The 15,062-nt window shown below is 39.1% G+C and overlaps 3 protein-coding genes across 4 annotated transcripts in view; 1 reads left to right on the forward strand and 2 right to left on the reverse strand.

Moving 5' to 3' along the window:
* The first annotated feature begins 1,485 nt into the window (after positions 1 to 1,485).
* SARC_06927 lies at positions 1,486 to 5,135 on the forward strand. Of its 2 annotated transcripts, none has more exons than XM_014299153.1 (5): positions 1,486 to 1,620; positions 3,087 to 3,264; positions 3,938 to 4,054; positions 4,561 to 4,644; positions 4,977 to 5,135. In XM_014299153.1, the coding sequence occupies exons 1-5, from the start codon at positions 1,616 to 1,618 to the stop codon at positions 5,049 to 5,051; spliced, it is 459 nt and encodes a 152-aa protein (XP_014154628.1). In that variant the 5' UTR covers positions 1,486 to 1,615; the 3' UTR covers positions 5,052 to 5,135. The 2 variants fall into 2 exon arrangements, with proteins under 2 accessions (XP_014154628.1, XP_014154627.1); XM_014299152.1 differs by lacking the exon at positions 1,486 to 1,620 and adding an exon at positions 2,439 to 2,846.
* A 1,173-nt stretch (positions 5,136 to 6,308) lies between these two features.
* SARC_06928 (hypothetical protein) lies at positions 6,309 to 8,309 on the reverse strand. Its single transcript, XM_014299154.1, has one exon. It carries the CDS (start codon positions 8,203 to 8,205, stop codon positions 6,382 to 6,384), a length of 1,824 nt encoding a protein of 607 aa, XP_014154629.1. The 5' UTR covers positions 8,206 to 8,309; the 3' UTR covers positions 6,309 to 6,381.
* A 2,157-nt stretch (positions 8,310 to 10,466) lies between these two features.
* SARC_06929 (hypothetical protein) overlaps positions 10,467 to 15,062 on the reverse strand; it is a gene marked incomplete at its 5' end in the record, with an annotated part of 6,559 nt that continues 1,963 nt past the window's right edge. The window contains 4 exons of the mRNA XM_014299155.1: positions 10,467 to 10,668; positions 11,654 to 11,732; positions 12,496 to 12,664; positions 14,002 to 14,342. Of these exons, the coding sequence (XP_014154630.1) occupies positions 10,547 to 10,668; positions 11,654 to 11,732; positions 12,496 to 12,664; positions 14,002 to 14,342 (711 nt within the window). The remainder of the gene's footprint in view (positions 10,669 to 11,653; positions 11,733 to 12,495; positions 12,665 to 14,001; positions 14,343 to 15,062) is intronic.

Below are 15,062 nucleotides of genomic sequence, written 5' to 3' on the forward strand. Positions count from 1 at the left end.
ATATATATTATGTATACGTATATGGATATTTATATGTACATGTATATGTATATGTATATGTATGATGTATATTTATTTGTAAATGTATATGTATATGTATATATATATCGATCGATGAGGTAGAGAGTATGACTTCCGTACCTTTGTTGGCCACCTCCCAAGCACACTCAAAAACATATGGATTATCCGTCATTTTGCTGATATTGAAGTATGTTACTGATATCTATTGCAACTGTATAAAGTATCCTTATAACTGCATCGAATACATGTTTTCAACAATAATAAAGCCTCATCGTCGGTCTTATCTTCAAAAATAAATATAAATATACTTTTTTAGAGATTTGTTTACTTTTTTTTTGGTGGTTGTGACTTGCGTCTGTAGTTGGTCCAATGGGGCGTTAGGAATTGGCTTCACTTTTCGGACAACTGCAGTGCTGAGTGTTGGCTCTGGGGGGTCTGTTGAGTGTGGGGGGCCACCAGCTTTTGCCTTTTTGTGTTCCCGAATTCTCTGGAGGACCAATGATGATCCATTAATAGAAAAATGAATGGGAACACCAACCTTTTGCGTTTAAACGTATATTTCTTCTTTCATTGTTGTTTTTATTGTTGTGATGAAGCGAACACCAATCTTTTGCGTTTAAACGTATAATATTTGAAAAATACAAATAACGTTTACGTTTATCGTTTGTATTATCATGTGGCATGCCCGCTTGGGCCCTATCATATAAATAATTGATCTCGCTACACACGGGTGTATGTTCGGAGCTCCGAGGCTAGAACGGTTCTAATATTTCGGTGTCGTTCAACTAAAATTACACGTAAATAAAAATATTCTCTTAGATTTTTAATAAAAAAAAAGCCCAAGCCACAGACTTAAAAAAAGAATGTGCTAAGCTCATAACGTTACGGGTGTACGGAATAGAAGTTGAACGTAAACGCATATTTAATCAATTTTAAAACGTTATAACGGTTATAAAGTGATCAGAAGAGCCTACCCAAGTTCTTTTATAGGACTGGTTCGAATCGTTTAATATGGTACACACTTAAATGTTTAAACCCAAAAGCTGCACCTATGAGCATTCAAAGGACCGCATTTGAAATAACAGCCGAACCTAAACGTATATTTATTCGATTTATAAGTTTTGACGAGAAACGGTTTGAGGATAGCATTCATGAAGTGATTGTTAAAAATATGTACATAATTTATTTTCTCTTTAAAAAAAAAAAAAGCAATTCTAAAAATAAAATAAGTAGGCTACAAAAAACAACTTTAAAACAAAATTGAATTCGCTTGAACCTCAGGTCAAAAACCTAAACGGGTTTACCAACAAACCCAGATTTATCTATCGTGTTCTAACTGGGTTTAAAATTTGAAGTACTTAATTGTCCACTATAGGGGTATGCTTAACAACTGTACTATATTTCCAATGATCCTCAATATATTTTTGAAATTCGACGCCAAAATACATGTGGACCAGGAACACTCAGCAAATCACACCAACCAGATGGAGCGAGAGTGTGGTGGCTGTGCAATATGAACAAACTAAAGAAACAAAACAGGGGCACGTTGCAATAAGCATATCCTTTTTGGTTTAGTTTCCTTTAGACCTTCAACATGAAGTAAGTAAGAGTGTACGGAAAACCAAAAACAAGCATACGGATACACACCTATGGACGCCACCTATCTGACCGAGTGTGTCGGCATGGTGCTGATAGTAGCCTACACATGCACATCATAATCCACAAGAAACGTAGACGATTTACGTCCAAGTACTCGATTACATTACGCAAAAGAGGAAAAACAGGAATGCAGATGAGAACAAAATTTCATCATATATCATCAATTTTATATGAGTGCAGCTCATTTATGTATACCTGACTGAGAATATATAGGCATATATGTATGGCTGAGTGCTAAAACGACGGGTAGATATCAGCATATCTCAGTTAGAGATGGATGTGCGGAAGAAGTGCCTGTATTCGCGAGAATCTTCACATTTACACTATCATGCACATACGAAACATCGAGAACACAACATGCATGTAGATATATCTCTAACGTAATACACACGATTTGCCCATACACATATACCTAACACCAAGAATGTAGTCAGGATACACACACAAACACACACATATATACGTAAATATGTATATACATATAGACATATATACGTAAATATGTATATACAAATAAGCATGTATACGTATGTATGTATATAAATGTATAAATATGTATACGTACACGTATATATGTATATGCATGAATATGTACATGTATATATATATATGTTTATATGCGATACATGTATACATGTGTATGTTGTATACATGTGCATGTATATATGTACATGTATATATGTGTATGCTTTATGTATATATATATATATATATATATATATGTGTTTGTATATATACATGTTCGCATATATATATGTATATATATGTACATATGTATTATGTATGTGTGTATGTATGTATATCTATGATCATATGGACGGTGATGGTTGCAAATGATGACGAAAGCTATAGTGGCGAGTGGGTGGCCTATTAAATTAAGCTCAACAGCCACCTCAACATCTATGAGTCCTTCTTCTTTCCTCTGAGCAACCCATCTACCATCCCTTGTAGCATCTAGTCATAGCGGTGTCTATGAATGGCGTAGGATAACGAGTATCAATTTTTACAGCTACTCTGTGTCTACAACTTCATGTTGGTTCATATACACGGGGATTTGTACCTGTAGATTTGCATACAGGGGAATCAGCATGCATGAAATAACTAAATAGACGTGCATAGATGCAACTCTGAAAGAATAAGCGCACAATAGCATATGCTTCTACAGGGTATGTGGCAATTACTTATTCACATTGCCATACGGAGCTGTTCTCAAGAAAGCGCATCTGTACAGATATTACGAGCCAAATTCTTAGTTTGTGGATGTGCAGTTCGTGTTTATAAGAGATGAGTGGTTCGTAAATACTGTATATCGTACGCGAGCGAAATTCGTTAACGTATAAATTCATTACCATATACATATGTCCCACATGTGTGTGCTTAACGATCCCTACACTTTGTTTTACCAGGACGGAAACGTGTGTATTCTCCGGGGCGAAAATCTACCCCGGCAAGGGCAAGCGCTATGTGCGTCTTGACGGCCGCGTCTACAACTTTATCAACAACAAGTGCTCGTCGTTGTTCATGCAGCGCAAAAACCCCCGTAAGATCAGTTGGACTGTTCTTTTCCGCCGTAAAGCTAAGAAGGTAAGCGTAGAAGTTGCGGTTGTGGGTACATGGTGAAGCCCACGGTTCATGTATGAACGACGTATGTATCTATTAATGTATGTATATATAAATGTAGATATGTATGTTTGTATGTAGGTTTGAAGTAGAGCTCGTGGAATAAGGAAGCGGGCTGCTAACAATGATCGCTACGACGTTTGCAGACTGTATTTGTGTGCAAGGTTCTGCATCCAAGCTTAGTCTACTGGAGTAATGCGTGTCAGTACTTCGTGTCATCGAGAGAGATGTAATGATGACAAATGCTATAGTGGCGAGTGGGTGGCCTATTAAATTTAGCTCAACAGCCACCTCAACATCTATGAGTCCTTCTTCTTTCCTCTGAACCTCTCTCTCGATAATTAGTGTGTTGGTATGTATTGAGTTTAAACGGTACTATTTACGTCGATTGATTCCGGGTTAGGTTGTGGTATATCAGTAAAGTATTGTTGGCTGTTACGTATCGGCTGTTGTTTCTGTTTAATCTGTCGCTGCACGTCTCGCCAGTTGGGAAGCCACTGTCATCTTGATGGTCCCGTACCAGCAACCTAACTTGTAGCTCGTAGGGTTTGCAGTTAACTCTATGAGTCATATGTATTATATTGTGGTGTACTAACTCCTCCTAATGTGTCCGTATTATAACAATAATCTGTACCAGGGAACCCAAATGGACGAGAAGTCCCGCAAGAAGACTCGCAAGGCTGTCAAGAGTGATCGTGCCATCGGAGGACTGACGCGTGAGGCTCTAATGGCCAAGCGTAACGAGACAAGCGAGGTATGTGTTACAAGTAAAAATGCTATGGACACGGTTGCTGAGTGTGTCGACATGTTTGTTGAGGCCGATGTATGGATTGCATTGTGTGACTGAACTTGTTCTGTAATTTCTGCCCGATTGTGTATGTTGTTATGTTGTACAGTCTTTTTTGTGATCATAGTGTCAGAGAGCGTATATGCCCGGATTTTCAAGTTGGTATGTATATGTGTATACGTTGCGATAGGAGGGTATATGCAGTTCAATTTTAGATAAGTCAGAAGCGTAGCAGCAAGTGATCTTTTACTTCTTGATAGGAAGAGTATGAATTCCTGATTTAACCATAACCAAATGCTGATGCTAGCTGCGCTTCACTGACTTTGTTTTTGTAGTGTATGTGGCTTTCTATATGTTTGTATATCTGTGTCTACCTACTACTTTTATTTGTATCTTATACTATTGGTCGAGTTTCCTTCTCTCTCTTTCCAGCCATTTTCTTATCCGTAATTTGTGTCATCACGTTCATTCAGATCCGCAAGGCTCGTCGTGACCATATCTCCAAGGAAAAGAAGGACAAGATTCAGGCTGCCAAGGTTGCCAAGAAGACCAACCGAGTACGTCTGTATCCATATTTTGACTTGTGCAATGTTCCGGTTTTATAATTGCTTAGGTTTCCGACTACTTTTCACTTTGTAGTTCGTGAATCTAAAGTGTTTTGTTATTATAAGGTGTATTTATTTACTTCTTTAAATCCATATACGATGAGCTCGGCCGTATTGCATGTGATACTTTACTTCTTGATAGGAAGAGTATGAATTTCTGATTTAACCATACCCAAATTCTGATGTCATATCGCCAACAAGCTTTTAATAGGTGGAAGCTCTGTATACCACTTGTATATAGACGTACATTGTTCTTACTTCTATTGTTATTTTACTCTACACAGGGAATCAAGAACACTATCCCTGTTGCCAAGAACAACAAGGGTAAGCAGAACATTCGTACAGGAGGTTTGCGTTAAGCGCCCGTATCAATCAGTAGGAAGTTTAATAAACCGATTGCTTGCTAAACAAGTAATTCTTGGCCTAAGTCTAGTACGTTTTGGTGCATGCTCCTGGTTGTCAAATTTATTACGACTTATAGTGCAGGTCTGTATTAATATAGTGGACAATATGATCACCTTAAGTTAAGTTGGGTTTCTTCATCCTCGTGTTATTTTTGCGTAATTTATTTGGCTGTCGCTCGAAGCATTCAACTATTTATCAATCGTGTATGGGGCACAAGCTATGGAGTATATTTTTCTCTGTGCAATTTGATTTAATACTTTCGGTTACTTTTCTGGAATAGTTTGATGCTTTGTCATCATAGATTTATGTGAATAGTAGGTGGAAGTACAATCTTAGCAAAATATAAACAAGATTTGCATTAACCTAGGGCTTGTGTTCAAAAACTTGATAATTATGTACGAGAAGTTTTGCACGAGCGCCTTAAAATTTGCTGTTCTTTTCATATTATCCACCTGTCGAGAACACTTTGTAGAAGGGGTTTACCTCGGTACTTCATGGTGAGAATGTAGCTTTCGTTACAGACGATGCTTGGATAATAAAAATATTTGTGTTCAGAATAAGTATACAGGGTCAATGGACCAAGAAATTCTAAGCCGGTGCATCTACTAGTAGTGCTTGAACACAGAGACAATATACAGTTGGAAATCCAAATACTTCGCACCTTATACGATAGAAGACTATGTCACGCGGGTTCATGAGCTCACTACTGATGTTTCTGTCGCACAATACAAGTATGAACGTTGCCCGTGTCCAGGATTTTGCCCATCGAGCGCGTGTTTGATACCGCAAATGGGAAAGTGTGAGGGAATCGACAAGCATATCATAGTTAAAGCACTAACAACAACTTGCGATCATTTTCAGAGTATGCCATGGTGGTGCTTAGCTGTTCGAATATAGAGGACGCAAAATGCATATAACATTGCAAAAAAAAACGTGTGATCATGTGATGTAGGGTTGCATATTGCGATTGAAATGATCGCCTTGTGAATCTGAATTCTGTAGTTATTTTTTTTTGCGACAACAACTATCGCCAGTACATTGCTTCTCCGCTCCGCTTTAGCAGAAAGTGATATGAGGCAAGTCGACTAAATCAGGCACTTTCTGTCTTTTATTAAGTTCAGTCAATGGACAAATTAACAATCAAACATATTTACAGGTTTGTTGTCTATCAAGGCAAAATTAAGGCCATCAGATATGTTTACGGATTAATGCATAAATAGTTTATTATGTTGTAAAGTTATATTGGAAGGTCTTTGTTTTCTTGTAATCTGAACTTACTAAAATTTAAGCGACAACAACTCGTTCTCCAGTCCATTCATCCTCGGACATCATAGAACTGTCGTCAGAGCCAGCAATATCGTAAATACTGGAACCCGAGTTTTGGATAGCCTGGTTACCGTTGAACTCGCAGGTATCCTCGAAAATAATCGAGCCACCGATAGTGGTACTAGACCAGAAACTCCACACACCACCGACGGTAGAAGCAACGTTATTTTGGAACACAGCGTCCATGAAGATCACCTGAGACCCCGAAAGATGTATGTTGGTGGCAATTACACCACCACGGCCCTGTGCGGTATTGTCAGTGAACGTGGCACTGATGATCAGCTTACCGGATCCAAAGATCTTGAGGACTCGGAATGCACCAGAACGACTACCGTAGCCATCGTCAACAGCCTTGTTGTTTATGTACACACCCTTGACAAGCATCTCTCCAAGAACACCCTGGACGTGCACGGCTCCTCCCTGATTTGCCTGGTTACCCTCGAACAGTGCAGTGAATACAACATCACCCTCCATGTAGTCCAGGTACACGGCACCACCACCACTGTGGAGTGAGGCTTTAGGGTACCATGACTCACAGTTCTTAAAGGTACCACCAATGCTGATCTCATAATTAGAAGACAGGTAGATAACGGACACAGCCGCACCACCCGCGTACATGTTTTCTTCCTCGGTGGACATAATGATGTTCTCGAAGCGACAATCTTCATCAATGACAAGACCCTTAGACACACCGATAAAAATTCCTACACCCAATCTCTGACCGGACATATCGTGCACATACACGTTGTTGAGTACAAGTTTGATCCCCTGGCTTCCAGCATCCGTCTCAGATCCCAAGCCCTTAAGGAAAGCAGCCGAACTGCCGCTGGCACCAGTCACCTCAAGATCCTTGACAACAATATCGTGGTTACTAGGGTTGCGAGGCTCTAGTATACCGCCATTAACCTCATTGAAGTTTCCGATTAGCTTGGCCATCTGACCGTTACACTGAATACCAACGAAATTCAACGTTTCGGTTTCAAATTGTATCGGACTGGACACAGTATGGTCACCACCGAAGTAAAGAGTGTCACCTTCGCTTGCCTTGCTCAATGCCTCGGAAAGAGAACTGTAACAGAATTCATTGATGACAGGTCCAGCACACGAGCAAGCATCTCCAGCCGCAGGCGGGATAGTCGGTTCAGGAGAGGTAGCGACATTCTTCGTGCAACATTGTGACTTGCTGCAGTACTTCATTGAGCCACATAGACCCTTTTGAGCACAACACTCTATGTCACTTTCTAGACTGTAACCGGTATCACAGGTGATATAAGCATCCGACGCACCACACTCGGTCTCATACGATGGGGGCCGAGGTGTGCTAGATGCAGCGGGGGATGGTTGAGGTAGAGTGCCTGAATCCACACAACAGTAGTCGCGTTCACATTTAGACAGGTTCCCACAGTTTCCTTGGTATCTGCAACATTCTTTGTCGTCATCCAAGACTTTGTCTACTGAACAAGTAAATCCACCTTCCCATTCCTTCACAGCGCAAGTGATAGTCTGGGATACAGGCTCATAATAACCCCCACTGCCTGCAACAGGTACAGGTGACATATATGCGATAGTGGCTGTGGTGTCGCTATTCTCCTCACAACAGTACCCCGCAGTGCACTTGGGGATGCCTGGGCAGCCATCGTTATATTTGCAGCACGAACGATCAGGCACTAGTCGCTCACGACTTGTGCATAACGCAGCATCAATTGATTCTTCACATGTGAGCGTGATAGCAGTGGCAGTACCCACTAGTATCGTTGCGCACAAACTTAAGCTGAACTTCATCGTATCTGATATAAATTCCTATTACTATGGCTATTTGTCGCTGTGTTGCAGTAACTTTTGTTGTTGAATATTCTACCAAATTAGGTCGGTTGCTTATATATGCACTTTGCTTGCTTGTAGGAGTTCTCAATAATTATATTACTACATATTTATACCAACATAACCCAACGATCACAGCATATAGAGAATCACAAGTCAACCAACTCTGGTCTGAAGCCGACGGTGACGCACATAAAAATGTTCATATTTGGTCATGTCCTGTAATTTCTATATAAATTTCATCGTCATCGCGCAAATCAGTGGTGACTGGCGAGCTTTCGGCTTACAGGCTATTATTTTAAAAAATAAATAAAATATTACTGTATTCACTCTCGTACAAATAAATACTCTCGTTTAGACTAATTTTAGTAACAAATACAGACTCGAGAGCTCAAATTTACTTATAATATTACGTGTTAAAAAAATCGGCGGGGGGGGGGGAGGCGGGGGACGGGCCCTACAGGGGGTTCTTTCAGTCTTTCATCAAAAAACAACAGTACATATGTAATTACATACTTTCAATAAAAAATACAAACTTGTAAATAAAAACAAGTTGTCGTCAACAATAGTCATGATGAGAAAAAGCATTTTTCTTTAAAAAAAAGTGTATACAACCCAAGGACTTTTTTTCTAAAATATGTACAGTGTAGGACATACATATTACTATTTTTAGTAAAAAATATATATATCTACAAATTGAGAGAAAAATAGAGAGTCACAGAGTCATCACAGACTCACAGACTTACAGAGAGACTGAGAAAGAGAGAGACAGAGAGTAAGAAATTAATATGTAGATATCTGATATCTCATATCAGTTATCCCTTATCACTGATCAGAGATCATAGATGTCTGTCAGTCTGAGTCTCTGAGAGTCACTCTCTACTCTGTGGACTCTGTGAGTCTGTGGAGGCTGACTCTGACTGACTGAGAGACCGAGACTTGAGAGAGAATCACTGAGTCAGAAACTCATCATATTAGTCACTTTAGTGGGACTCCGGACTCCTGAAGTCCTCTGGGATGTTGGCCAGTTGGGCCTCTGGGGGACTGGGACACTGCCGCTCTGGGCCCTGGGAAGAGAGTCTGAGACCCCTGAGAGTAAACAGGTGTGAGAGAGATATCAGAGTGAGCGAGGTCAGACCGTCAGAGCGGGAGCCTCAGACCTCAAGGCTGAGACTGAGTCTCTGAGACCTCAGTCCTCATGGAGTTTGGACTCATTTGGAGGGTTCGATAGAGAGAGAGAGAGAGTAAATTACCAAATATATAAATAAAACTAAAAACTGTCCACTCAATTCGCCTATTCTAATAATATATTAATTTATATTGGACGTATTATATATTATTAGTCAAGGAACCACGATAGATATTCGAAATTATATTTATATTACGGGTTGATTAAAATTTAAAAAAAACAGGACCGGCCCCAGGCCCAGACAGCCAGGCCTCATGGGGGCAGGGCTCAAACCCCAACCCCAAAGGCCCGCCTCCGACTGGGGTTTACCATAAATAATACCAATACAATATTTTTATTTATTTAAATTTAGCCTATTTACATATACATAGCTGATAGCATACAGATCGAATAATTGTTACAACGTAAAAAAACCAAATAGCCATATAGGACACCCGACGGCCGACACCCCAGGGCCCAGGCTCACTATGTAAAAGAAAAGAAAAACATACAAAACAAAAATTGATTTGGCTCCAGGGGCCAGGTCACCAGGAGTCAGGTTCACTGGTTCAGAGGTTCCATATGTATAATCTAGGAGAGAGAGAGTCCTGAACTAACTATTACGTCACAGGAATTAACTCCATGGGTAAATGCGAGTAAGAAGCTAGATTTGATAATCCGATTGGTGGTCAAGGTTCAAGCATCAATGTACCTCAAGACTCAAGTCCTCAACTCTCAAATTGTCGAGATGTATTGTATTTTCTTATAGTGTTTGAGTATGTTTTCTTTAAACCTCTGTGATTTTGAGGTGCTCGGTCCTTCAGCGATCATATGATGCATAAGCCCTCAGCCAATACCAGCAACCCATGAGTTCTTCAGGTAGAACTTTAGAAGTTATTACCGTGTCAGCACCGCTGCTCTCCTGTCTACTACTAAGTAGATCGATATCGATTTTGACGTATACGCAGTGTACGTCAAAGTTCTGGTAACAAGTTCATGCCTAGAACTCAAAAAGCTCAAGAACATAGGAGAAAAACCAATTGTTTCTATTCATAAGAATTTACACGCGATTTCAAGTATACATCCCTCCATCGCGTGTGTTTATTTAATATTTTAGAAACACAATTCTGCAGGCTACAAGCCAAACATGTTTTTCTTTTTCCCCGCCCCAGCACTTGCTACCAACTCCAACTCTTCAATCCGTTGTTTCGCATCGTCCATTCGCTCTGTGACTTGCATGAGTCTATTGTTGAGATCTGTCCACATGAAGAATCGTAGAGTGAGCGTTTAGGCAAAGTTTGGATCGAGATGAAACACCGTGCGAGACTACCGATGCCTTTATATGCGGGAAGGCGCAATATGGGGTATTTCCATACGCAGTAAGTTAATGTATAAAACAAAATGATCGCACAATAGAAATCTAATCTGTGAGGAGACGAACGGCAGAGCATACATACATACATACATATATACATACATACCTACATATATATACATATATATATATATATATATATATACAAATATATATACATATATATACACATATATGTATATATTTAAATATATATATATATATATATTGCGGGGGGAAAAGCTGCGTATGTGTGTACAAATGATCTCAATCCCTCATTCATGACTCTTGTTTCTGTTTTTGTTCATGTCTTTGTGTGTTTCGTTCATATCTTTATATATATATATATATATATATTATATATATATACAATATAATAAATACTATATATATATATATATATATATATTATATATATACATACACATACACACACACACACACACACACATATATATATATATATCTAAACATATATATATATATACATATATATATACATATATACATACACACACACATACACACACACACACACATATATATATATATATATATAATATAAATAAATACATACGTACATGAAATGCATAAATAAAACATACATAAATAAAACTATCATTCGACATTTATTTGACATATACCAACAGCCACTCAGTCTAACTCATTTGTGCACTCGCACACACATATACGAACTCAACATTCAACATAGACCTACTCATACATACGAAAATAACCCATTAGACGCACATATATTTATATGCATGTTTATATTAACATCATGATACACACGTACATAATTAAGTTATGTATAAGGACCATATTTGTATATATACATTAAAGTGTACATATCGAAGGTAATTTGCGGATATGAACCATATGCTTACCTGTGTTTGTAGACACATGGGCAAAGACCTCCTTCTCCAGGGCCATGCTGCGATCTCTGCTTCGTGATAGGTCTTTTGCCTATATGTGTATATACACGTGTAGTTTTGTCAGTACACTGCTAGTAATCTTTAGCCATGACAAAAAAAAAGCAATCGAAGAACGACTGATGCAACCTAATATTATAAAGGTAAACCATTTTTCAAAAATACTTTTTACTATTGAGCCCTCCCCCCGACCAGTCGGAGGAGAGGGTAGGCGTATGACTCACTACGCGGTAGCTCATATAAATATATATATATATATATATACGCACACACACAAACACACACACACATATATATATATATATATACATATACATATACATATGCATATACATACATATACATACATACATACATACGATATATATATGTTTATATATATAAATAATTAGATATACACTGCATTTGCAAAGTATACACCCAAATTTTGCGTTATAAGACTGCAGTCGCTTTTTGACAAACAAAAACTCGTTCACCGGTTAGCTTACGTACTTGTTATCGCGGCATCAAATATGCTCAAGATGCGAAGTACGTTTTCCACACTCCGTGTACGTATTGTCAAGTTTGTTACGTGGTATAATATGTGCACTCAATATGAACCGTCGTACTCCAGACTATACGTACCACCTACTAGCAATGCACCAGGTCGGCTGGTATAGTTACCAATTTCTCCTTGGCCTGACTACAGTACTGTACCTATCCGTGTGCATACCCGTAGTCCAGATAGCAAATACATTTTCCGCAGACGATATAGGTACTACCTACTAATAATACACTTAATGTGTTGCTATAGTTACCAGTTTCTCCTTGGCCTTCACAGCGGCTGTATGTTCCGCTGCCAAAGCGTCTATTTCCTTTTGCTGATTGTTTATGGCGTCGGTTCGTAGTCTTGTGATTTCATTCAGCTCTTTGTCTTTCAAACGTATGACCTCTGCCTTCTCTTTCTCTTTGGTATCATTGATGCCCCTACAAGGAGTGTCGGAAGCGAATTTGCTTGAACCACACACATCTAACTGTACACAATTTGGCTGTGCTGATTAAAGAAGAAAGAAACAGACACACATACATACCTACATTTATATATCTGCTTTAGTTGATTAAAATAAGAAAGAAACAGACACACATACATACCTACATTTATATATCTGCTATATTTGATTAAGATAAAGAAAGAAACAGTCCCACATACATACCTACATTTATACATCTGCTATAGTTGTTTGTATGTATCAACATAAACACTAAATATATTGACTTGTATGCTCTCTTAGAACTCGCACCCAGTATTTAGAGATAGGACTAGTCGGAGATCTTGCCCATAGATATGAAACAAGCGCGAAGGCTTCAAGTACAATGACATCTCTGTGTGGAGTTTTCTCGCGCGGTCACTCTATCTAAAAGTATATACATGCATGTACATATACTACACATACTTACATGGACTATAAATACATTCGTATATACGTATATACGTATATACGTACGTACATACATACATACATACATACATACATACATACATACATATATACATGAATACACATACATATATACATACATGCTTATATACATATATACAAATATGCTTACGTACATGTATACGCATATGCATACATACATTTATACATGTGTGAGCCGGATACATCCGACTTTACACAATCATGATAGTGAAACAATCACACAAATATACCTACCAGCTCTAATACTGCGCTTGCACTTCATCAACGAATTAACCTTACTGTGCTCATAGAAATTCAACTTTAACAATAAACATACAGTATATTAAGAATTATATTTATATACGAATATACATAAATGAATATATATAACCTCTATCACTATCAAAATATATTACATAATATTGAAAATCGTCTTTAAATACGAATACATATATTAACACACCATGAGTCAAGGTACAGATCTATTTTTGGTCATAGCCATTCGACCCGCCTGAGCGCATGCACTACTCAACGGACAGACCCAATTGCGGCACACACAAACAATCCACCGAACACGTAGTCAGTGGGTGGACCGGTTAGGCTCATAGCTAACCATAAATGAGCCCAATTTGTCCGTATATATATACATAATAACTTTTTTTGTTCCTCACTCTTCGTGTATACGTTCATTTTGTCCTAAGTACCCGTAAATGGATCCATTGCGCTCGTATACATACTCACAAACGACCTAAACATATCATATAATAGTGTCCTTGAATATCATACAATAGAATCCTTGAATATCATACAATAGAGTCCTTGAATATCATACAATAGTGTCCTGCCCCCCCCCCCCCAACGCACCTGAGTGTCTGTGTGAGATCGGACACCTGGGCGTCCATCTCTCGTCTGGCCTCGGCCATCTCCTTCTGGTGCCTCTCCACCAACTGCCGCAGGCTCTCGTCGGCTGCGTGCTTGTCTGCCTTGAATTTGTCCTGTTTCTCGCTGAGCCTGCCTATGGTGTACACGTACTCGGCTTCGCGCTTCTTGATTGTGTGTAGGTCGCTGTGGGCTTGTTCGAGGTCTTTGTTGACCTGAAGGAATTCTTCATTCATGGAGCTTCCGGAGCTGGCGGCTATTTTTAGCTTCTCCATCGCAGCGGATAACTGGGTAATACGCTCCGCTTGTTGTGCCAGTTCAATGATCTGCGATGGGAGATAGGGTAAGGTTAGCTTGTGCGGGTGCCGAATGCAGGAACAGTATATGGAGCACAACCACGGATACACACACACAGAGACAGAGACAGAGACAGAGACAGAGACATACATATATATATATATATATATATATATACATACATATACATGTACATATAATATATGGGTGTGGGTGCGTGTTTGTGTGTTGAATACAGATACACCGTAGAGACAGTCCGCTGATCTATGGTGAGGCAGACACAATATATGACAGATACACGTTCATGAACTATATATTGAGCATAAGCACAGCTTATTGGGTGTTTGAGTACAGTTATATATCAAGAACAAACACAGTCTATGTGTGTGTCGAATACATTTACTCGGTCACCGAGCATCCAACGCCGATAGGAATTAGATCATGCCATCGAACAATCAAAGTGTTCCGTGCACAGTGGGGTCACACCCTCTACTTGTTGACCGATACCTTGCAACCAGAGCAATAACAATAAGGGGTGCTGGGTGTGATACTTTGCAACCAGAGCAATAACATTAAGGGGTGCTGGTGGTGATACTTTGCAACCTGAGCAATAACATTAAGGGGTGCTGGTGGTGATACTTTGCAACCTGAGCAATAACATTAAGGGGTGCTGGTGGTGATACTTTGCAACCAGAGCAATAACAATAAGGGGTGCTGGCAGTGATACTTTACAACCAGAGCAATAACAT

The sequence above is a fragment of the Sphaeroforma arctica genome (assembly GCF_001186125.1).
Source record: "Sphaeroforma arctica JP610 unplaced genomic scaffold supercont1.520, whole genome shotgun sequence".
Classification (NCBI taxonomy): Eukaryota; class Ichthyosporea; order Ichthyophonida; genus Sphaeroforma; species Sphaeroforma arctica.